The 25,069-nt window shown below is 41.6% G+C and overlaps 1 protein-coding gene across 2 annotated transcripts; it reads right to left on the reverse strand.

Annotated features, from left to right (window-relative positions):
- Nucleotides 1–1,178: 1,178 nt before the first annotated feature.
- On the reverse strand, nucleotides 1,179–14,008 carry PTHLH (parathyroid hormone like hormone). Of its 2 annotated transcripts, XM_008515866.2 has the most exons (5): nucleotides 13,718–14,008; nucleotides 12,598–12,856; nucleotides 11,955–12,077; nucleotides 5,922–6,344; nucleotides 1,179–1,661 (listed from the first exon to the last, which is right to left on the reverse strand). In XM_008515866.2, exons 3-5 carry the CDS (start codon nucleotides 12,053–12,055, stop codon nucleotides 1,652–1,654), a joined length of 534 nt encoding a protein of 177 aa, XP_008514088.1. In that variant the 5' UTR covers nucleotides 12,056–12,077; nucleotides 12,598–12,856; nucleotides 13,718–14,008; the 3' UTR covers nucleotides 1,179–1,651. The 2 variants fall into 2 exon arrangements, with proteins under 2 accessions (XP_008514088.1, XP_008514087.1); XM_008515865.2 differs by lacking the exon at nucleotides 13,718–14,008 and having other exon boundaries at nucleotides 12,250–12,869.
- Between the last annotated feature and the right edge of the window lie 11,061 nt (nucleotides 14,009–25,069).

A 25,069-nucleotide genomic window follows, 5' to 3' on the forward strand; every position in this document is an offset into this window, starting at 1 on the left:
AACATAGGTTCAAAATTCTTAACAAAAAATAGTAAGATGGATCCTGTTTTCAAGGCTTTGGGACACAAGTGAAAATACGAATAAGTTCAATCTTAGAATGTTCCTCCTAGAAACATTATTCTACTCACATGCAGCTCAGACTAATCTCTCCCTATGTGTTTTTCCCCCCTCTTTTTAGATGTTCATAGAATTTTGGATCATTTCATAGTTTCCTGAATAGAGCATTTAGTCGTTTCACGTATATGTATGTATAAACTGGAACAAGAGAGTTCTGAGGGCAGTTATCACATTTTACTTCTTGTGCATCCTCCAAACATCTAAAAATTATGTAACGGGGTATTGGGCATAAAGAGAATACTTCCCAAATGTGTGCTTACTTGATTCATAGACTTTTTGTTTCATTGTGTTGTGTTTTTACTGATGTGTTCTAAGCTGCAGAGAGTTAAACACAAAAATTCTGTAGAAGGAAAGATGTTTTTGTTTTCATTTGAACACAGAGGTAGAAATAACTAGGATGATACTCAAAATGGAAAGAGAACGTTCCATTTTGGAATTCCATATGGCATTACACCCAGGCTGTTTGCAACCATAGTCCCTGGAACTGTGGAACTGTGATATCACAGAAAAGCACTCTTCACCTGTGAAGTCTTTTTGAGTTGTCACATATCTCCCAAACCTGAATCTTTCTCCTTTCTCTGGTAGGAAACGTTAACAGCTGGAATTCTCAAGTAGCTCTTTTATGTTTATTATTGTTGCAAGTAAGAGAAAGCTCTCTCCAATTAAACTTTGCATTGGTTAAAATTACCCCTGGCCTTAAAGTTCCTGATCGACCTCTCTCCCTTTTTTCCAGCTCTGACTGACTCTCTGGACAAAGTTTCTTTACTCTTTTCTCTTGACTTCCATCTGCTTTTTTCCTGCTTTCTCCCATCTTCACCTCAAATTGGACATACTTGATAAAGTGATATCTAGGTAGTTCTGCCATTCTATTAAACTTTAATATTAGACAAAATACATTTTAAGTGGTTTTAAACTAAAAGCTAATGTGAAAATGTTGAAATATGTACCAATATAAACATATTAAACTTACGACCATATTCAAATATAGTTTAAAAAATTACATCATGTTCCTTCTACCAGAAATCTTACAGGATATATATAATTCACCATCTGAGTCCTGATGTAATTTAGATTATATTTTATTAGACATTCTTTACAAATTTAAAATACTGCTATTTTTACATGCACAGAGGAAAATCAGTTTGGATAATTATATTTAGGCATTCATTAAAATCAACCACAAAATAGAGACACTTTATTGTGTCATTTATCAACATACTTGATATGTATATCTAAAGTGCATTATGTTACAAAAAATATAGAAATTCAGCAGCACCAAGATACATTTACAAAATAAATACATCAGTTGACAAAATAAATTATGGTAAATGTGATAATAATAATTGGATTAGCCTTTAGCAAAAAAAAAAACTATTCACAATGACCAATGTGCAGTTTCATAGCGCAATGGGGGAGACAGTTTTATTTCAATGCATTTACAGTATTTACAGATAATAAATATTTCTAATAATTTCCATATGTTCAGTATTACAGAATTCTGCAATATGTCCTCAGAAGGTCTCTGCTGAAAATTTCAATGCCTCCTGCAAAGAGAAGAGAAGGAAAGAAGAAGAGAAAATACGTTAATTACAAATGAATACGTCCTTACAAATGAAGAGACATAAAGGATATAAATTAAGGAACATCGAATCACAGTGGAAAGAGATTCAGAGGACTTCTTGTAAATATATCCTATGGGAGGTGCCTGTGGGAATCCACCTGACTTTCCAGAACTTCTGCTAGAGGCAGAGTCTTTAATCTGATTAAATGATCAGTGAGGTGCAGAGAGAGAAAGGGCCTACATTTCTAATTATATTCTGTCAGAAAAAGAAGACCCCGTGAGAACTTTCCGAAGCTGCCAATTGGCAAGTTTGAGAAGAGAAGGAACAAATTGGAGAATTTGGAAGTAAGGCTGGGTTGTGCAATCCATCATCAAGGACACTTTACTTAGGAGTTTATTCCCCAGTGATGCCCGACATAGGTGATCCAGGTTGCTTATTCTCTTCAGGTTCTCATTTGGCCAATCTCTAAGATAATGGCCTGTTGTGAGGGAAAAGTGTGTGATTTTGGGTAAATGTTGGAAGGATGCATAATTAAACAAAGTATGTTTGGTTGATGAATTGATATCTGTCATTTCTTTAGCTGTCTTTAAACACTAACGAATGAAACTCTTATTAGATTGTAGTCTTTGAGGCCAAAACTAAGATCGAATTGGTTTTTTTCTCACTGCTGGTTTTTTGAATGATCTTGCATTAGAAATTGGGAAAGCCTATCTTAAATTGGAGAATAAGAGTCAACTGATTTAAATGTATAAAATAGCAGTGTTTCATATCAACGTGTTCGTTTTATTGCTCAGAATAAGTTACCACTTGGGATCGACACTTTTTCTAACCCGTCTAAACACTGTAACGACAGTATTTTAAGACGGGCTAGGAACATTTACTCTGCTTCTCTTTCTTTTTCTTTTCTCTTTGTACAGTCTATTTCAGTGAATATGTATTGGTTTCTAAGGAAACAACTATAGGATGGAATTCGATTGGCTGTGTCATTGCATTAACAGTCAGAGTTGTGGGCAGAGTTTTACACGGCAACCTGTATGGGTGTGAGACCTACAAAAGAACAAACTCTAGGCAATTTAGGAACTTTATGTGCAGCTTGAAGAAAGAAAAGCAAGTTGAGCATTTAGGATGTTTTAATGTCTTAAAGAATTGACCACTCCACCAATAGTTTTGGTTGGAATGGTAAAATAGTTTCTAATTGCAGAGAACAGAAGAATTTAAGATGAAAATTTTAAATGGTGAGCGGATATGGATGGATGTGAGAATAAAACCCAAAAGATAATTGTAAAACTCAGTAATATGTGTACTCCACCGATTTTAAAATAAGTCTGTACTAAATGGTATTTAGTGAATTGAATTTAAGAATAACACAAGAAGGAGGGAGTGAATAGTCTTTTGAACAATTATTTCCTCAGAAGGAAAGAGAAAAAAGGACTAAATTAAAGGACCAAGGAAAAGATCTATTAATTATATTTCACCCTGCCCAGCCAGTTTGCTTTTTATCGTTCCTTCTGATTTCCCTTTAACAAAGGCATGTATTGGAATAGCCAAGTAAAACATATAACAACCTAAAAGTATGTGTATGTTTATTATACATGTGTGGATGACAATGCTGTAGCGTCCTAGCTGTTTTGAATACCAAAAAGCTTTTATATTAGTTCTAAATCAATATTTACCAAGGCAAAATATATGGTCTCAATTAAATGAATCCTACTATATCTGGACATCTCATTTGCAACATCAAAAATTCCAAAATGTAATTTCCAAAATTTAAAGCTGTATATTTCCCACTGAATAGTTCATGTGAGAGAAGCCAGATAGTTTTAGCTCAGTAGTTTCTTTTAGGAAATAATCAAGTTCATGCTTGCTATATCATCAGACCTCTCTGATCATCATATAATAACGCAAAGGGACTAAAAAGAGGACGTTAATAAGAGGCTGGTTACTTATAAAACTTTAAAATAGTTATTCTGAAAAGATTCTATTTGGACTACAAAATTTGCATGGCCCCATATGTTCTCATCAACACACCCCTGAATTTCCCCACTCCTGCATGCACCTCTGTTGGGTTGTATTGGGAGAGTGCCAACATCTGGCTGCCGAACAAACAGTGCTTTCCATGAACGTCCCTCACAATGAGGGAACAGAAAGGAGAAGTAGAAACGTTCTCTTTCTTTCAGTCCTAAGTCTGGATTTGATTAGGCCACTGCTTAATTTCACTAGATCTATTTTAACTCAGGGATAGCTTTGGGATAAGAATTGACAAGTACTGATTTTCATCAATTCTTCAGACACTTAAGAGCAGTGCAAATTTTCAATGAGTAAAATTCATAAAAATGTATTTATACTTCTGTTTTTATAACTTATATATATATAACTTTATAACTTGTATATATCATTATAACATATAAATATACATACAGTAAGATAGATTAAAAATAGGTTCTGGCATTAGTTATAAATATGTACAGTTAGAACCTTATGTGAAAATACACTGAATATGTGCATTGAGCCAAGATTTATAGAGTTTGTTACCTATTATAGATCCATTAGATATTTGCAGAATAGGTCATTCACTGTGTTAAAGATTCCTCTAGTGCCACCGTTCATTGATTTTTGAAGCTGCATTACTTATCCAATACAATTATCATCTTATATGCTATTTAAGGATGGGTTTTGTCAACTTAACTCAAAGAGAAGTGATGGCAAATAGGTTCAAACTCCCCTTTGAAACATCACTCTGTAATCCTATCTCTACTAGTCAGGAGAAAGGACTAGAGAAGTAACAGGAGACTCTTTAACTAATGAGATCCTTAGCTGCATATGACACATTCTTGTGTTGTTTTCCTCCTTTTTTCAAACCCCAGAAGGGCTGTACTGAAAAGTCAAAAACAAAAAAGATCCTATCAGTGGAAACGCATGGATCAGGAGGCAGCACTAACATAGCGCTGGCCTAAGTGTCAGGAAATGAGAAAATAAATCGAGTTCTGAGGACTGCCTATCCCAGGTCCCAGGTCTGCTCAGGCCCTTTAACTGTGGAAGGCCTTGGTTTTCGATTTTATAAAATGAGATTAATATTTGCCCCTTTTTTTTTGCCTCACAGAAACACACACACCCAGACAGACAGATAGATAAATAGATAGATAGATAGGTAGGTGGTACAACCAGAATGAGATCTAAAAGCGCTAAAATGACAAGCTGCAATTTACTGTTTACCATGTGACAGGCATTTAACCCATGTAATCTCATTTAGTCTTCACCCAATCCAGTGAGGTTGGTACAATTCTTATCTTCATTTCACAGAATTGGAAAATGAGTCTAAGAAAGACCAAGTAATTTGTCCAAGGTTGTGACCTTTCAGAAGTTCAGACTCAAGAAGGGAACCTAAGGTATTAGCCACCAAAGTCTGTGAGTGTCATTATTACCTGCATCAGTGAGGTAAGGATAACCAAGCCACACAGATGTGAAGTTTTACTATCCCCACGGCAATACCCGAGAAAAATTATTTCAACTTGCCAGTGGACAAATAGATACGTGAGAAAAACTTACATTCTTCCCAAGGCAGTAGTTAAAAATTTTCAGAAACCATGATTTTTTTTTTTGCACGAGCTGGTAGAAACCACAGTTAAATTTAATCAAATAAATTTAAAATGTGTGTTTAAAAAAATTTATTTCATTTAAATGAAAATAACTTTAAAATTTAATTAAATAAATTTAATTAAATAAAAAATGCGAATGGCTCAGAGTTGTTTATGTTAAGATATTGTTCTGTAGTGTTTGTAGAGCATATCAAAGACTTCTGTGTTCTCCCAAGAAGTGAAAGAAAAGCAAGGAATGAAAAACAAGCAAGAAAGTTTGCCAAGGTGTGTCTGTGGGGGAATAAATGCACTTCTCTAGCAAATGTTGAAGGTGGTCACTAGCGTCTGAAACTCGAATAAGAAATGAAATTATTTCGTAGAGTACTAGAGGATTGGTGTTGGGGGGTGTGATAGTGGAGAAAGAGAAATGGCTTACAAAACCTGTGTGTGTCTGTGTGTCTGTGTGTTGGGGGTAGAGGGTAGGACACTGCTTTAAGGCAGACAATATTCTGGGTTCTCCTGGTTTTGTAAGCTTTTAAATTGTGGAGCGACTCATAGAGGTACAGAAAGGGAGAACACGCTGGGTTTCTCCAAGCCAAGGAGAAGGGAGGCCACACACCCCAGCTGAGCACCAACCAAGGGCTCTCGGGCCAGAGAAGCCAGTTACCGTAAATAGAGCTCCGGCGACGTCGTGGAGAAGTCAGACAGGTGGTCCCCATCCAGCCCACTCTCAGCCACTTCGGAGTTCAGCCAGGCCGACCGAGTTCGCCGTTTCTTCTTCTCCTGCTCCTTGCGCTTCCCAGGCTTGCCTTTCTTCTTCTTGCCCGGCGTCTTCAGGGGCTGCTCTTTGTACGGCTCCAGCTTGTTGGTTTCCTGAGTGAGGTATCTGCCCTCATCGTCAGACCCAAATCGGACGGGGTGGTTCTTGGTGTTGGGAGCAGGCTTGGAGTTGGGGGAGACCTCCGAGGTAGCTCTGATTTCCGCTGTGTGGATTTCGGCGATCAGGTGGTGAAGGAAGAACCGTCTTCGTAAATCTTGGATGGACTTTCCCTTGTCATGGAGCAGCTGATGTTCAGACACAGCCCTTTTGCTTTAAGGGAAAAACAGCAGGAAGGGGAAGAAAACAATGAAATTTTAGTTGTTGGTGGAAACCACAAAGACATGCGTAAAGCTCTTCAGTTTTCTAGTTGGTCCGGTACAGGGCACAAGCTGGAGGAGCAGCAAGCTCACTGAGCAGGGAAGGGGCCAGAGTAGGAAGGGAAGAGCGGGCCGTTAGGAGGCTCCACCCTGAGTCCCAGTCCTCTCTCTCACCAGGCCCGTGACCTTGGTGAGAATACAAATATTCTTGTGCCTTGTGGGCCTCATCTGTTTAAAAGGAAAGGGTCAGATTCAGAGATTTCTGTGCTCCCTTCTCAGTTTAAAATATTATGATTCAGTTATTCTCAGAAATGGACAGAAACCACTGAGCTTCTTTTCATGTTGTTCAGAGTTGTGTTGGGGAAATAAGTCCAGAAGTCCTAGCCTGGGAAATAAAAAAGGAGGCTGATTTTACCCGAGTCCTCGCCCCAGGAGCCACACACACACCCCCTCCCACCCACACACTGTTCCCCTTTAGGAAAATAATAATACTGAATCTCAAAGAACAGCGTACAAACAGAGGCTGAAGGCTGAAGTGAGCAGGGAAGTTCGTCTATGAACCGTGAGACTAACAGACTGAATTTTAACATTTAGACTACTCGCTACCAAGAACCTACATCTGAATGCCAACTGTCAGAGAGAGAGAAAGAGCATGTATTTTTCTGTAAAGTAGTGGGTGGTCTCTTGAAAATGGGTTTCTTTGTGTGTTTAAGTGAGATCACTCTATTTCTTCTATGCGTCATTTTTTTTTTAAATTTAGAATTTCAGAGGGTATTCACCTTAGTACTTAATTGACAAATTAACTTTTCTACTTGTTCTCTTTGTCTTAAAAATCTCTAGGAACAAATATGAGGTGATTTTTCTATTTAAACAACACTCTACTGAAAATATAATGAAAAAGAATAATTCTCTATCAGTCCTTTTAGATGGCACCCTGACTCTTGCTTAAATATCCACCTGTGTATTGTTTCATTATTCTGTGGTTATATTATCAACCATATTTAAGGATCACATGCATTAATCAGACATATCATGCCTGCTTCAACTCTGCCTCACCTAACTCCAATTTGTACCATTGAAAAAACTGTCCAAAGTGGTTCATTTTCAAAAGTATCTGACGGTACTTCACATGTATTCTTACCTTCCTGACACAACAGTATCTGGGGCCCTTAATGTCTTCGTTAGTACAACTTCTTTAACTCCTCAGAGAAATATGGCAATAATAAATAGCAGTATCCTCATTTTACAGATGGGGAAGGTGAAGTTCAGAGAGATTAAATGACTCGCCCTTGCCCATGTGTTCAGAACAGGCAGAGCCAGGGCTCCAAGAACCAGGTCTTCTGATTCCAAAACCAAGATAGCTTTTCAGCTTCCTCAACCCTTTGTCCTGCCAAAGCAGAAGGGTATGTTGAAGAAACAAGAAGGGCACAGAGTGAAAAGCCTGTAGTGGGAACCATGACAATGGGCAAATAGACAGCAATTTATCAATTTCCTTGAAGATCAAACATATTGACCCAAGAAGATCATTTTCATCACCAAAATCAGGAACTAGGATTTCCAGAGTTTGGATTATCACTGGGGGAATGAGAGATTGTCTAATTATACTGTGAGTCAAAGAAGAGTAAGACATGAACAGACAGTCCTTATGTCTGGGGACCTTATAGCCAGAATGCCAGCTTCCTATAGTATTTTAGTGTGTGGACTGACTTTAAGCCATGTAGCTGGTTCAAAAAAGACATGACTTAATGCAAAGGAATTTAAAAGGAGCCTGGTTTAAATGAGGCACGAAAGAGTCTGTCTTCCTTTTTAAAGGTGCCACATGTAACTAGATAAAATTCACTTACTTTGTGGCAATAGTTAGTATTCTGGAAACTTTTAAGAATCTACAAATTTGAGGCTTTGATACACTATATTTATATCCTCTAATAACATTTTTAAAGAATAGGACTGATATAATTGCATATTTCATAAGTATTGCAGTTTAATCAGTATCTTTTAGCAAAATGTCACATTCAAAAGAAGTTCGTAACCAGTGATCATTTATAGTATTTGGGGCTTTTATTTCTTTCTCAATTCCTGGCAGATGTCCACCCCATCTGTACTGCTCTCCAAATGTATAATACAGCCCATTCGAGCTTAACTCGAAGCCAAAAATTAATGGTTGGTCTGTTCTAATCAAGTCGCCATTGCTCATGCCCCCTCTGACTGGCATATACGCCTGTCCTCTTGGTCAGCCTGTCCCCTGTGAACCACAGGTCTTTCTTAACTCAAACCCTGCACTTTTCCAGGATGGGAAATGGAGTGATCTTTCGGTCCTTCTATTTTATACAAAGCCTATAATATGGCACAACTCTGTCCAGTTCAAAATAGGACATTTCTTGTGAGGTACAAAGCTTCTTTTTGCCTTTTAGGGGTAACTGTTAATATATTAGAAAACAAAGATTTTCTTAAATGCTCAATCTAAAATGCTGTTATATAATTTATTTAATAGTTCAAAGACTTCTGCATTTAAAATATTGTGAAGAATGAATTTCTGTTTGGGCAACTGGATTAGAGGATCAGGAATACATCTATATGGTCGATAAGGAATAAGGTCCCTGGAGTTCTACTGATTTTCAATATAAGACATGAACTGATCCAAGGATAAATGACTAGCATGGATAAACTAGATATACATAGGTGATGAGTAATAAATTCAAACCAAGGAGGCTTTCAATTTAGATAATTCTGAAATACTTAAGTTATAAATACGGCCTCGATAATAGTCTGTTACTCTATATGTCTGTAAACATTAATAGGACAGTGGTTCACGTGGCATTTATTACATACCCAAGCTCCAACATGGAAAAGTAAGTATGTTATGCTCATGGTCAAGTTGATTACTGTAAAAAAAAAAACCCCTGCAAAAACGTGGGGGAAATGCTTAACACAGATAACTCTAAATTCAGTCAAAATATAGCTCATCTGCTTTGCAGAATAATCACTATCAAGGGAGTTTTCAGGGGAGAAGACTAAATTTCTAAGGAGCTATCAAGGAACACAGGGCACAAACGGGTGAGGGAAATTCCTCTTCCAGCACAGGAAGAAGCAGCACGCTTGTGCTGATGCTAGGCTCCTAAGGAAGGAGTCTGGGTTTGAGAAGAAAGGTTCTGTGGTACATGGAAGAGTCAGGATTAGGGTGTTAGAGTTAAGATGACTCACCAGGAGTCCCTTCCAACCCAAATGACTCAGTCAAAAGTTATGCTTTTCATTAAGTGGAACAGACCCAGTCTGGCTCCCAAGCAAATCATCCAATGATGTCTTAGGTTTCTGAATCTGCTGGGGTTCCCTCTCTAACTTAAACCCAAAGGTTGCCACCTGCCGAAAGCCATGTTCATCTGGACAAGACTGTCCATAGACCTCACTTTCCAACCTCCAATTTACTCAAGCTCTAGTCTCGTTAAAGTCTTTTGGAATCACAGGTCCAAAAGATTCACAATCCATATTGCCTCTTCTGCATGCCTCAGGAAATTTTACTCTTATGGTAGTTTCCTCTCCCTTAAGAGTTAGCCCCTAGTTAGAAAAACATTTAAAGCAGTTTCTCTAATACTTGGTGTGATAAGTAATTGGGGAGTAATATGGTTTGATTGTATATTAAAATCCCTTTCAAGAAACTAGGCTGATTTAGTGTAACAGTAGACTAATGTTTTGTCTAACACACAAAATTCACTGTTACTTGGCAGCAATGCAAAAATAATGACTTGTTTTTTTAAACTCCATTTGGCTGTAATAATTTGATGAAACATCTTCATTTACTGATGATTTCAGCTTCCACGAAAAACCATGGCAGTAATGTGATGATCTATTAGCCATTAACTATGAGAATGTTTTGTGGTAGTTTTATAACTGTCTGCTGAGTGTAAGTGTTTAACTATAATAATATATTTCACCCACAAACAAAACTATAACAGGGTCTCTGGCTGCTAAATGGTTTCTGATGTGTATTTTGCAAGGTGCAACAAAGAAAGAGTTCAAAATAGCCTTTAGGACAACTTAACACTATTTTTATGCCATAACTGTGGATTGAATCATGATCCATTTACTGTTTCTCAAAAGAGAAAACAGGTATTTCTTAAGCAACTTTGAAGAAAAAATTGGCTCTGTTCCAAGACAGTATTTCCTGGCCAGTATTTAAGTGTGCTTTAAAAAATTCAGTCTTCATCTATATTTATATATGGATTTTAAATAATTGAATTTAATACAAGTCTGAAAGTGAGCAAAAAGTCTGAAGACAATTTTGAGAAATACATCAGCAAAACATTGATTTGAAGAATACAATGCAGCTTTATCTTCAGCACAATGTTCTACACAATTTGCCTTAGGAGGTTCATAATAGATTTTCATTTTGGTGCCAAGGTTCAGACATGTCTAAAGTAATTTCATTTAAGGATTTTCTGCTCTAATAATAATAGACCAAGGGCACATATAAAACAGTTGCCTTTTTGTATACCCTTGAGAATTTACAAGGAAGCACCATGAACTTGATTGTAAATATTAGATATCGCTACTTTTGTTGTTAGTATAAAAGTTCTCTTTAATTCCTCCTCAGAGGCAAATCCTTTTCGCTTCTCCAACTTCATGGTTTTCCCATCCTGAACACTGAGTCTGCAGCTTAAAGATCACCCAAAGATGGTGCACACATTAATGAACTACCAGGTCTAACAGATTATTAAGACAGAGTTAGTCTACCACTCTTCCAACTTGTCAGTCATACAACATAGGGATATTTCTCTAGTGTGCGTGGACGTATGATGATTTTAAAGTCAGTCATCCTTAAAAGAATGACCAAATGAGAATGCCAAAATACAAGTTTTCAGTCTACAATGCAAATATTTGACTCCAGATGAAAGAACTGTTAGCAATAATTCCAAGGAAAAAAAAGTTTCCACACCTAATATTCATTTTGGAATCAGGCATTCTAGCGTTCCTGAATTGTATCAATACTAAGGTTGGAGTCGAGCCATTGCAAAGTTGTTACTACTTTATTATATAATATGCCTTCATTATGTAATGTGGTCCATTTTATATGCTTAAAATTATGTCATTCATAATAAAATTAGATGTAAGGTTTTTGCTTCTCACACGCAAACTGCCACCCACATTCAGTACCATACTAGCTCACACAGACATAGGTCCCCTAGATCCGTGAGCTTCCTCTGAGTTACTTGAGTCTCTTGTAATCCTCAGAGTTTCAAAACCTGCCCAGGTCCTGAAAATAACCTTTTCTTTTTCATTAGACGCAGAGGATCTTTGCCTAGAGGTGATTCTGTAAAACGCTCCCTCTTACGGAAACTCACGTAAAATTTGTCTCCTGCCTATCTCCCCTTGAGGTTTAACCGGTTCTCCCGCCTGGTTTGAGGACTCGGGCTCAGCCCCCCGCAGGTAGCCGGATCTCTCCGCTCTCTAACCCGGGCGACAAGCATCAGTAACCGCTGCGAGCCCTCGGCAGCGCCCCAGCCTGGCGGCCTCTCCCACTAGCCTCCCCAGCCCTCGCCCGGCGCCCCGGGGAGGACCGGGCACTTACAGCCGGCGGCCGAGCTCCTCCACCGAGCGCCCGCAGGAGGGCACCGAGTAGCTCAGCAGGAACACCGCGACGCTCCACTGCTGAACCAGCCTCCGCAGCATCGTATCCTCTCGCTCTCGGGACCTGCAACAGAGGGGAAAGGGGCCCGAAGTGTCAGTCCGGAATCTCCATCTCCCCGCACTACCCTGCTCCCCCTTTTCGCCTGCTTTTCAGATAGCCTCTTCAACATCAAGGGCATCTCCCAAGTTGCAAAGAAAATAAAAAAAAACTTTTCCCGGAGCCTCTCAGCACTTACTTATTTAAGAACCAGCTACTCCAACTGTGCTTTTCCCGAACCACACAAGCAAAAAGGGACCAAAAAGGGGGAAAAACTCAGAGGCGCTTCCTCTGAAATAATAACCAAAAATGAAATGGTTTTATAGATGCATCAATGATGAGCAGCGTATTTACACGTCTCCCATAGCAATGTCTAATTAATCTAGCCGGCAGGCAGTTCTCCGGGGTTCGTGGAGCAAGGCTAACTCCCTCCTTAAAAAAGAAGAAAGTTTCCCCCTCTGAAGTCAGCTGCTTTGGGAACTAGGCCGTCTTGTTCCACAGCCACTTGTAGCGAGGCCCACATATATATACATAGCTGTCTGTCTACCTCCTCTGGTGGGCTGGTTGCTTCCGGAAAGTTGATTCCACACACCCTGAGAACAAGTTTCAAGTGCGTGTGTCGTCGATCAGGAGGGCCAGGTGGCGGCGAGGGCGGGTTAATAGCGGCGCGGAGGGGCGGCGGCGGCCGGAGCGGCAGGGCAGCGGCTGCCCCGCTTCACGGGCGGGGAGGCATGCTGTCCGAACGGCGCAGGTTGGAGGCGAGTTGAAAGTCGAGCAGAGGAATGTTCACACGCTCCCAGGCAAACCTGCCGGAGAAGTGAGCGAGTCGCAAAGAGGTGGCGCCCTAGGAACGCGCGCGGGGCGAGCGAGGGCGCGGGCGCGCGGGGGGCGGGGGCGGCGACGGGCGGCTGGAGCGGGCCCCGCGCGGCCGGAGCAGCGAGCGGAGGGGAGCCCCGGCCTGGGAAGGCACCGCGAGCGGCGGAACGGCCCCCTCCCGCCGCCCCCGGCGCTGCCCCGAGCTCCGCCGAGCCCCACCCCGGGGCCTCGGCTGCGCCGCGGCGTCCCCGGGCTGGGGGCGTGGGCGGATCCGGTCGTTCCCGCCGGGTCCCGGCGCTGCGGATCTGCGAGCCTAGGTCCCCGAGGGCGTGCGGGCCGCCCCGGCAGCCACGGCCCCGGGCGAGCTGCAGCCGCCGCGCCCGGCCGGACGCGTGGGCGCGGAGACCCAGGCCAAGGAGCCGGGGCCGAGAGCGCGGGCGCCCGGGATCGTCGGCGGCGAGGTCGCGGGCCTTTGGCCCTTGGCTTTAGGGAGCCCTAAGCCCGCCTGGGAGTCAGGGAGAGAGATGGGAACCCCCCCTCTCTGGTCTTTTCCTGGGCCGAGCAGGGTGGGGAGCATCGCCTAGGGAGGGGGAGATCCTTCGCTTAGAAGAGTAAAAACGGTTTCAGACCTCAGTTCGAGATTGCATTTTTTGCTGTCTCAGAACAGCTGAGGACATCTGGAGCCCGTCCAAGAAACCCGCGCACATGTTGGAGACCCCCTTTTGAACTGCCGAGGGGGACCGACACTCCTGGGGAGCGCACACGGCCCTTTCGCCCACCGACAGGGGTCTAACCCACCCGGTTTTCCCCATAACCTACTCTGCCCCCCCACCCCCCAAGACCCCTGTTACATTTTCTAGGTGACTCTATCCGTGTCGCTTCAGCCCGCAGAGGCAGCGGAACTATCGCTGGACGCTGCTCTGCCTCGGAGAAGCGAAGGGAAAGCAGGGGGTTCCTCCCGGACTTCTTGGGCGGGGAAGAAAGACTGCTCTGAATTACTGGGCAGTATCATCGAGGAAAGGATTGCAGCGGATGTGAGCGCCCGCCCAGCCGGCTCCTCTATCTTTCTGAAATGAACGCGGGTGGCTGGGGAAGCGAGCGTTCAAGGGATGTTTGCCTTCTAGATACACAATCCTACTGGTAGGTTTCAAAACTCTCTAGGCTAGTGTGATTTAGAGATTTGAGATGGTTAAGGGAGCCTGACCTTTATCAAGCCTGGCTTTCGGGCTGCTGCTCCACGGGTTTTAACCAAGGGTGGGTGAAAGAGCGCCCTCTCCCCGACCCTCGCTCGTCTCGGCTCGGCTCCCTTTCCCCCTCGTTAACTACAGCTAGTCAGCTAGCAGTTTACGTCTGTTGTTTAGTTTGGGTGGGAGTCGCCCCTTCTCAGAAGCTCCTATCTCCCTCATTTGATTACTTTAAACTCCATGCTTAAAACAAACAAACAAACAAAAAAAAAACCCTTGGCTTCCTCCTATTAAAAAAAAAAAATCTGGGAATTTCCACAACTTCCCTTGAACGTTTAAGAATTTCTAACATTTAGAAACCTGTTTGCATGGCCTGAAAAGACCAAGTATCAGCACTCAGAAATGTCAACCTTTGAACCTGTAACACTTTCTGATTAACAACAAATTCTTTCCAAAAAGACCGCAGGAGCCTTAATGTAATCGTTAGATTTGAAGGGGGATGTCTGTAAAAAAAGCAAATCACAAATGAGCCATTTAATACTTGCAGGTTGTTTAACACTAAAATGATAATATTTGCTTCCACAATAAAAAACCCAAAGGTACTTAGCCAAGTTTCAAACTACCCAGACTTTAAAAGTCAACACACTCCTAATAAAAGGTTAAAACAAAAATCAGATTGAAAATATTAAATCACTTATGCTGTAAATAAATTCATTATGCTCTCAGAATATTATAAAGACTGGCATCGGCAGACTGTTGTGATTTATGTTGCTTTTTCTACTAATTAAACAAAATTGACCCCCCTCCCTCCCTCCTTTCTTTTTCCCCTACACACTTTTCTGGTGTTAATGGCAAAACATCTATCAAATATTTTTAGAATTTCCTCTCCTCCACAAAAAGAGAAAATATAGACACAGGAAAAATAAATAGTCTTTATATGCTTGGAATACCGAAGTTTCCTCATAATTTATTACTTCACCTTTTCCTTGATTTACAGTCTTCTCTGCTCTTCTGGCCAAAGAAGGGAGGTCTTCTCTACAGTCCCTTCCAGAAATAATTATTTTTTTGTTCTTCAGAGAAGTAAAATTAAGTCTTAAATGAATTAAAAACTTCCTGTAGAGAGCCTTTCTGTTCCCACCAACGGCAATTATTAGAAAGCAAGTACTTCTTCTAAGTGCTCTGTTTATTGAAGTGGACATTCTCCTCAATATATACCCGGGACCCTGAGTTTTTGCCTTGCTGAAAAGGATATTTTCTGATATCATAATCTAGTTCCCAATATAATTGAATAACCTCTGTGATAATGCTGAGGACACAGGACTAGCAAATGACGTGACTCCACACCAGCAGGCTATTTTTTGGCTTATGACTAGAACAAGTGCCCAGAGGCTGAAGGTTTGCTTAGGCCTTGCGATCACATAAACGCACCTTAGCAAATAGGAAGTTTTGAAGGCCTGTCTTCAATCTGAAGTATTTCCATGTGAAGACAGCTTTGCAGGGTGAGCTCTACACCTACACAAATACCTAGCCTGTGAGCAAGCCTCAGACTTCCATCTTCCCATCCCCAATGGCAGCATTAAATCCTAGTTTAAAAGGAGGTTTCTAAATTTTTAAGTACACTTTTACTGTTAAACTCATGTTTAAATAGCCAGTGGATGTATAACTCCAGGGATCTTTCCTCTTGCAATTTAGGGGGAACCAACCCCCCTCCCCCCAGCATTGATGTTTAACTTCTTTCTCCCTTTTTTCCCCCTCGGCCCAAACAACAAGTAAACAAATGAACATACAAGCCAAAAAAGTACCTACAGCTCTTTAAACAGTGCACCTGGGCTCAGAAATTCCCTTATCTTATTACCAGTAAGCAGTCAGAATTAACATTTGCCAATCTGTAGCTCCAAGCTATATCTCTAAAATCCTATGAAACCAAACAACTAAACTCATCTCTTCTCTGAACTGTTTCTTTGTTTACATAGAGAAGTTTGCATAATTAGCTCAAGGAAAGTTATCATTTTATGCTATCAGAACGTCATTCAAATCACTTGCCTAGACTGAGACTTGAGAGGAGAATGTTGCCAGCTGACCTCAAAGTGGCAAAAAAGATGTAATGCCTTTAAATCCCTAGCAGGGGTAGGAAAGGGTGTGATTCCTTATTAAGTCTCTTTGTAGTTAAATGAGGATAAAACTCAAACAGCGGTTGTCTTCTCCAGGAAGAAGACTGGCTGCTGACATCTGGAGGAAGAGCCTCAGGGAGAGGCGCCTAGACATGCATCAGGCTGATGGCATTCTCTCATTGGAAAAAGGGGTCTCACCATCCTCATCCTTCCCTACTTCCTGGGCAATGTTCGGCTTTCCCCAAACAGGACCAGAAATCCCAGCATCCAGGCAGTTTTCCCCTGAGGGCTCAAGCCAATGTGAGATGAGGTCTTTAGGAGATGTGGTCTCCAGGGACCAGTTCTCCAAGGTCAAGTACTTGTGTACCTCTCAAACCCATGGCCATCAAAACACCTCTGAGGAGGAGTCTCCTGGCTAGTGATGGAATGTGTGTGTGTGTGAGAGAGAGACAGAGAGACAGAGAGACAGAGAGAGAGAGAAAGAGAATGGATGTGTAGCTCTCAAGTCCTGATCTCCTGGACTGATGGTGGCGGGATACCCTTGGCTGGGCCGAGTTCTTGGCTCCCTGAAGTAGGCAGCTCTGGACTTGTGCGAGGCCACAAGGACAGTTCCAAGTCCCACCTGGCTCAGACGACAACCCCTCAATCTGAAACTGAGATCTCGGGCGGTGCCACACAGCCTTTCTGGCTGGGACTCAGCTCTTCTGTGAGGAGAATCATCCGTTCTTTAAGGCTTGAGCCCCAATGTGTGGAAGGCATTGCCCCTGGGACCTCGGAAGCAGTTTACCTTCCTAACACCATTCTCCACCCCTGCCAAAAACGAAGTCTCTCCCCAAGGCAGCCCCCAGACTAGGGTGTCCATCCTCAGGCAGAAAGGCATCTAGACCTCCACACGTCGTCGCGACGTCGTGTCTTTTTTCTCTTTGAGCATGGGATTACGGTGTCTCAGGGCCCTGCCTGCCCTTCCTGGGATTCTTGTCGGAAATACGGCAGCGGGAAAGCAAACGTGAAAGCTGTGCGCGCTCTCTCTGGGGTCTCCTGCCCTGCGCCCGACGCGGGAAGGGGAGACATGCGTTTCTTAGGGCGGGAGTCCAGGGTCTTGCAAGAGGCATGAGGACCACTGGACGATCCTTATCAGCCCCCCACCTCCCATCACAGACTTGGGTCGCCCCTTGTGGATACGAGCCCCGAGGAAGATACGGGCTGGCTCCAGGGGATCTCAGGCTTGACGGAAAGTTCAGAGGCCTGAGAGCCCCTTGGCGGGTCTAGCTACGTTCCCTAGGTTCTTGGGCTTCCCTTTCCGAGAATCTGGACTCGGGATTGCTGCACAGAATCCGTTTTGTTGGAGAGGTAGAATTGAGGCGTTCGCGGTCCCCCCACATCCCTCTGGGTTTCGTGCGTGATTTCACAACCAGTACTGTCAGGATCGTCGGCCCAGCCCGCTCCCTCCTCCCAGGAGGGCCCCGCTTCTGGCTGCAGGCGAAAGGGAGCTTCTGGAACAATGTGACCTCAGGACCAGGTCGGAGGGTGCAGGGGAACTTCGTTTGAGCAGGGCTCTTCCCTCCCTTCTCCCTCCTGGTCAATCTGTGACTCAAAGTTGGCATGAGCCCCTGGCAGACGGTGACCATAAATTCCCAGTGAGGATGGGGGAGAGACGGATAGGGCAGACGTACCGTCCCCTCACCCCTGCCTCTCCCGGTGTAGGTCCGGGTCTTCATGCGGGTGTGCAGGGCCGTCGCCCTCCTCCCAGATCCCCGGGACTCGCCCTCCCCGAGTCCGCCTCCCGCGCTGGGGTTCAGCTCCGCGCTGCTGGAGCCCCGGGGCCTGTCTGTTTTATTTCATTTAACACGATTGGCAAAGCCAAGGCGGGGTGAGGGGCGGCGCGGGCGAGGAGAGGAAATGAAGGGACGTGGAACAAAGTTCTCTCCGCCAAATCTCTCCGTCTGATTCTTAGAATCCGGTGGCACCTTAAAGGACCGATGTGAGGGCAAGGAGACAGTTATTAATTCTTGAAGCCCGCTCTGTCTATATATAGCTGCCCAGTCCTTGCAGTTGGCGATCGCGGGGGGTGTAGACCGTGGAACACAGGGCATCTCTCCAGGGCATAAAAATCAACCTCGCTGGTGGCTCCTGTGGAGTCTGTGAACAGCGTGGAGCTGGCTCTGGGAAGCCAGTGAGCTGTCCATGGTGGTTAAGACTCCTTGACGTGCGTGCTCGGGCCGCCCTGGCGAGGCGCGGACCCCCCCAAGCCGGGGGCCCAGACACCCTCGAGCCCGCGCCTGCCGGCGACCGAGCCGGGGTGCGCCGCGCACGAGGCTGGACGTGTTGGTTTGCACAACTCCGGGACGCGCTCTCGCAGAGGCAGAATTCCAGAGATAGACGGAAAAAAACTCTGCAGTCCAAATTGTGGGTTTCCTTTTAGCTCCTTCCCGAAGGTGTCTTTCCCCCTCAGGCAACATTTCACGTGTTTTAAGAAACGTCGGTCCATCCAGCAGCCTCCCTTCCTTCCCTGTTGTAAGGTTCTTTTCTCAAACGAGCGAGAAGCAAGCTGCTGCTCTTGTTGCGCTCCTCATATTTGTTAAAAGCATCTACGAACTGACGTTGCTTTTGTACCGTGTGGTATCGCTATGGTAGTGTTCACACACCCGCTTTTACCGAGCAGGGAAACTGCTCCCAGAAGACTGCCAGGTGTCTCAGGGATGGCGGCCAGTTCCTTTCCTAGGGGTGGTTGGGGTCCTTCGTGGAATATTACTGCTCAGAAGAGCAACTTCACTATTCACCAGGGCCCTGAGCAGTGTCTGATCGTCACTCTTAGCAAAGCAGAAAACAAATTGCCACGTCGTGTTGCCATATTGTAGGTCTATTCTCTGTGAAGTACAATTCTGCCCAGTTCTTGTGACATATTCTTAGGAAAAAATGTTAACGAACTTAATTAAGCTCTTATACATGTTTAAGGCCAAGAATGTTTTGCCTTTTAAGTTATCACCACCTTTTACCTTTTTGTCTTAATAATTTCCCCCCTACTTATCTCTGTTAGAGATCTCATCTCCATCTGAGTAACAAATTCCCTTAATATTATCAAAAAACTACAGAATCTTATAAACTCTTATTTGAGTTTTGTCCCTTTATTTATGGGGACTTGTCTGATTAACACCCAGTACATAATAGAGCCCTTTCTGTATTTCTGTATGAGACATCAGATTGGAGCACACCGCTGAGCGCTGCCTTTAGCCTCCTTCCTTATCATGGGGTGGCAGTTTTTTTAAAAAAAAGAGAGAGTGTGTGTGTGCTTATAAACGACTTTGAGAATGTCTGATGTAAAATAGAAAGTATTATGATTCCTAACTTTTTATAGCTTTTCTCTCTCAGTTTCTGAATTTATAAAATAAAAATAATTAATGGGAAAAATGGCATATTTCTGTATATTCTTCTAAATGTCTTGTCAAGTCAATAAAATTGATTTAAAACATTTTACTTTCCTTTTCTCTATTTATAAAAATTATTGAAATAAAGGTTGAATCTGTACCCAGTTCCTTGAAATAAACAGCCGTAATAATATTTTATTATTACTATTTGCAATTTAGAAGCTGAGTTTTTGTTCTATGAATTTTTTGGTAGCTGGTCTTCCCGTGTACATCTTTGTACTCTCCTTTCTATGGAAGGAGAAAAAAATACAATAACATAAACAGATTTCATTCTTTTATCCTTTATCTGCTCGTATAACCTAGGGAGCTTCTTTTTTCCCCCCTCCTTTGTTGGTAGTTTAGCATTTTCCTCTGTCCCATGGCAATACCAATAGCGACTTTTCCCTTTAAAGTTCATCTAATTTTCTTCAGTTTCTTTATCTTTAAAAAATTAGGTTTCCCCAACAGCTTGCTTATTAGATTTTTAAGATCTCATTTCTTTTATCCATTGTGTGATAAATTTATTAGAAAGAGTATTAATATTAATTCTTCCCACCAGCAACTCTAGTAAAGCTGCTAGATTGTTTTTTCTGCTTTCAAGAGAAAAGCATTCAATTGGCATAATTGTGTAGGAGCTAAAAAAAGAAATAAAATTCATCAGTCTCTTGTTTGTGTTCTGCTTACCTTCCCAGTGTGCCCAACATTGCTGTGAGCCCAGAGCAGGTCTTCTGAAGATATCTGTGGAATCAAACAGAGTTGCAGTTCTTTCTACTTGCACTTTTGAGAAATGAAAGCATATTTTAAATTATTTTAGATCTGTTTTCCAAAATTTGTATATGAAGCTCTTTGATCTGCTACTGGGAACCTTTCATAAAGCATATTCTTTTAAAATTCATGGTGGATTTGGGGACGTTCTGTATCTCACTCAGTTTCAAAAGTCTCTCTTAATGCCTAGTGCATGGTATTACATGCTTTCCTGAAGATATTTCCCCCTGCATTTCATTTGTGCTCCATTTCCCAGAGGCTGGTAAATGAGGGGCAGAATGTGGACTCTTGATGCATCATAATATATTGAGATCAATTATTATGTGAGGGTACTTACATTAAGAAAATGTAAACGGACCTTAGCAGAATTTTGTTGCACTTTGCTCCCTTACTTCTCATCCTGCTAAGCTGTTAATTATACATAGAACTGCCAAGGCTCTTTTAATGGTTTTATAAAAAGGAAGCCGCTTTTTGTGGAAAGGATAAATTTTTTTTTTTATCCGGTAAACACAGGTCACATTCTTTATAAAGCTGTTCTTAATAGGCAAAAATGTACATGTCTATAGCAGTTAAATGGTTCTTTAAAAGACCTGTGATGGCCTTTAATGGAGCAACAACTCAAGTGTGGTTGATATGGTTCCAAAAAACCCTCGTTTTAAAAGAGTTTCATTGTCGAGGTGCACCAGGATGTACTTTTAGGTCTATAATACACAGTCTGGGCATCATAACCACATATTTCCCTCATCTCATTCCAACCCCGGTGTGGTAAAACCAAAGAGACACAGGATCAAGGAGAGTCTGAGGATTTGCAGGGAAAGGACTGTGTAAGTACAGTGAGTCCAGATCTTTAAGATCTTCCCCAGACTTCTAAACAGTTGAGAAGGTAGCTTGTTTGCTAAGTAGTGCAAAGTGTCTCCAGGTCTATCGCTGCAGCTGCTGACATAATTAATGATTTCATTTGGAGCTGAAAGAAGGTACTTGTATTCCCTCTGGCGTGGGCAGGCCAAGTTCATGTCCAAACTCTAATACCTTGGGTTGATTTTAGCTAACAAGACTGTTGGTCCTCCTGTTGCACACCCAAAACTTGAAAGCCAAATATTATATTAGGCTATGATACTTCCCAGCCTTGAGGAGGTTGACACATCCTAAATATATAAACAGCCACTATTATCTAACGATGGATTTTATTCTGGCGAGAGATTCATTACTCCTAGGTCAAACTTGGAAAGCTAAAAACCATAGAATACCCCCAACCACCATGAAACATACAGCAAACTACTTTAAAAAATCAATAATCTGCTCTAAACCTTATATGCAAAAATTTTCTTGTCCCATTTTACACTATGAGGTTAACGGCAATCCTTGAAAATTAATTATGGTACTGAAAAGACTTTAATAACATTTCTGCTAAAAATAAACTGGAGGCAGAGTAATGCCCTGGATTCATGATTGCTTACATCTGGTTTCTATTTCTGTGAGTTTCATTTGGTTCTCAGAGAGTTCATTCACAGTCATCACAGGTTTAGTTTCCTGTTCTCCAATGGGAGAACTTGTCTTGATGACCCATATAATTTTCATCTAAATGCTGCACTTTTCTACATTTTAGAAGATGTGGAAAGGGAGAATGAAAAATACATCAGGTCTAATCCAAGCAAACTGAAACCTGAACAGCATCTTTCAGCACCTGACTTATCCAGAATCCAGTTGCAAATAACAGTGAGGAGATCACTCCATCTTAGACCCTTGTGGAATGAGGTAGGAAAGAAAAGAAAAAACAGAAGGAAGGAAGAGGAAAGGAAGATGGAAGAAAAGGAAGGGAAGGAAAAAATGGAAGGAAGAAAGAATTAAAGGAAGGGCTTCATTATCAATGAGAACCCCCATGCCCACACCATCATACTTCCAATCACCCGTAAGGCATGGAAAGGTATTTTTCTTTCTTACCATGTTAGCTTTCAGACATTTTTCAAAGAAAGGGATGAGTGTACTGGCTGCTGGTTGAAAACAATCTTTTGAATTCCTTCACATACTTAGGGAGGCGGGGACAGGATGTCATAGGAGCCTTAGTCCCTGCAGATCTGGACTGGGGTAGACCAATTTGACTAGTTTATAAGCCATCCTATCTAATATCTTTTTTCACCACCTAAAACTTTTCAACTTTTCTCTTCTGTGTGAGAAAACCTACCTCCCTTTTGAGATGACTATTTTATCTTAACATCCTATCTAGTTCATACTCCAAAGTCTCATGAAGACTATTCTTTTCACCTTATTTTATGATTTTATTAAATTTCCTTCCTCTTGATATCCCAACATTCAAGTCTCCAAAATATCCTAGATGCTATCCACATCCAATAACAATAATTACAAATATTGAATTCCTGTATCTAGGACGGTGATGACTTCATACAGTAGAATTTTCATTCACAACAGATTACTGCATTACTTTTCCCAGCTAGGGTAAATATTTACGAGAACTGGGATTTGAATTCAGTTTTGTCTGACACTACATTGCCTCTCTAGTATGATGCAGGCTCTGGCTGCCACATCTCATATCCATTCATCCGGTAGGGTTGATTTGGCTGAATGACTGGCTGGGCAACTGTCGTCTTCTCTCACCCATCCATGTGGGTTCCTGAAAGCTATGCACGTAGTTGAAGGGGTTGAGAAGAAGCATTCTTTCATCAAGGGTTATTGAGATGCTGGGCATCTTCTCTGGAAAGTAACCTATAGGTTTCTCTAATTCTACAGACCGAAATAAAAAGACCATCCTTTTTTTTTTGCTGATTGCATGATCTCATTACTGTGCTACAGAAATAGTCCAAGAATCAACTTTATCTACTGGTCTTGTGTCAACAGTATTGAGATTGTACTTTATGTGAAGTTCTATTTTCTTGGGTCTTAAAGAAGTCTAATATACACTGGATTATTGCTCTGATGCCATAGAAGTGCCTTATCAAGACAATTTTTTCCCCTTTTCTTTTACAGTCATATTTGGAGCTGCCCATCTCAGCTTTTGTTAGGGGATACAGTATCTTTTTGGAAAAGTCATGTGAAAAATATGTCTGTATCTTTGGGGAAATTGCTATCGAATATACTTTCATTTAAGCTGTGGATCACCCACTATGTCCAACTCCCATATTAAAAAAAAAAAAGCCACACACCCTGACTATATTTCTTCCTTTATTGCTTGGGCTACATTCTTTACCTTTTTGTTGTAAGTTACCTCAAATCTTCTTTGGAAGTAAGCAGGTGAGAAAAAGAAAATCTAGTGATAGGTTGAGATATAGTGTCAGGGCTATTTTTAGGGAAGATAGAGTCTGTTTATTTGCTTATTCAGTCACTCAACAAATATTTCCTGAAGGCCTACTAACCAGGCACTGTTCTAGGTGATGGGGTTACACTGGTAACATAGAATTTGCAGTCTCTTCAGAACTGTGAATCTTTTAACTTGTTTACTAAATATTTGACTAGTATTTTTATTATAAATCTTTAAATTTTTACATACTAAATATTTTACTCACATCGTTTATTGTCTGTCTCCTCCCACTGAAATAAATGCAAATTCTGTGAAGGCCAAGATTTTTGTTTTGTTTGTACCAGAACCTAGAGCAGTACTTGGTTGGCACTTGGTAGGAAGTCAATAAATATTTTAAAGAATGAAAGAACGAATGAAGATTAAAAGGTGCAAATACTTTTCCTCTCCACACACTTTCTGGTACATATACAGACATGCATATTTCTTTAAGAAGACAGATTTCTACCCTAGGTTGGCAATTTTCTTTATGATTGCTACGTACTTGTTATTATCTTATATCAATAAACTAAAGGATTACTGATAAATGAAAATAATATCAGGTTAAATGTGATAATCTTTTCAAATATCGTATGTAATAATGAGTTAGACTCGTCTAGAAGTGAATTATTTTTACCATCAAAGATAGGTCCTATTTTCATTCCTGTGTGCATTCATTGTACCTCTCAAACTATAACAGAATTAGAATAGTCTATTATCAGATCATGCAACCAAAGTGGAGAATGTGATTTTACCACACCCCATTAAGGATTCCTGCTGATGGGAAAGGCTAGTTATTGTCCTTTAGGTGGTTCCATCATAACTGAATCTTTAATCAATCAAAGCCTTATGTATGTTGAATTCGTCTTTTTTTTCCTGCAGTCAGTAAATATATTTTATTGTCATGGCAGATGCATTGGACAGAATAGTATTATACCTGAATCAGTTCCCCACTTCTTTCCCTGGCTGCCACATTCAATTGTATAATAATGCCTATGAATGCATTTTTTGGTTATTTCTTAAAACCACATTTTCCCCTCAAATGACCTGTTGTAGCTGTGGTTTGAGTGCTGCGTTTTCCTTACAATAGCTCTGAGCAATAGCCTTCCACTTCACCATGGAGTTATGAGCTTAATATATTTGCTACGTTGATTCAGAAGAATGCAGAACTATATTAAAAAACCTAAAATAAATCTGATCTACAAATCCTAGCTCTTCTAATCCTACATATTACTTTTCATTGAAGTTTCAGACATCTGTGAAAACATGAAACCCGATTATTGAGTTCTTTTTCAATCCTGTCAAGAAAGACTATTGCATAGATTAAAACCTAAAATGCAAGCAACGCTACATGGCCTGTTAAAAACACACCATTGGATAGGTCTTGAAAGTCATAGTTGCTGTCTTGTTCAGTCATCAGAGAGCTTGGCAAGAAGAGCATTTGAATGGG

The sequence above is a fragment of the Equus przewalskii genome, chromosome 5 (genome assembly GCF_037783145.1).
Source record: "Equus przewalskii isolate Varuska chromosome 5, EquPr2, whole genome shotgun sequence".
Classification (NCBI taxonomy): domain Eukaryota; kingdom Metazoa; phylum Chordata; class Mammalia; order Perissodactyla; family Equidae; genus Equus; species Equus przewalskii.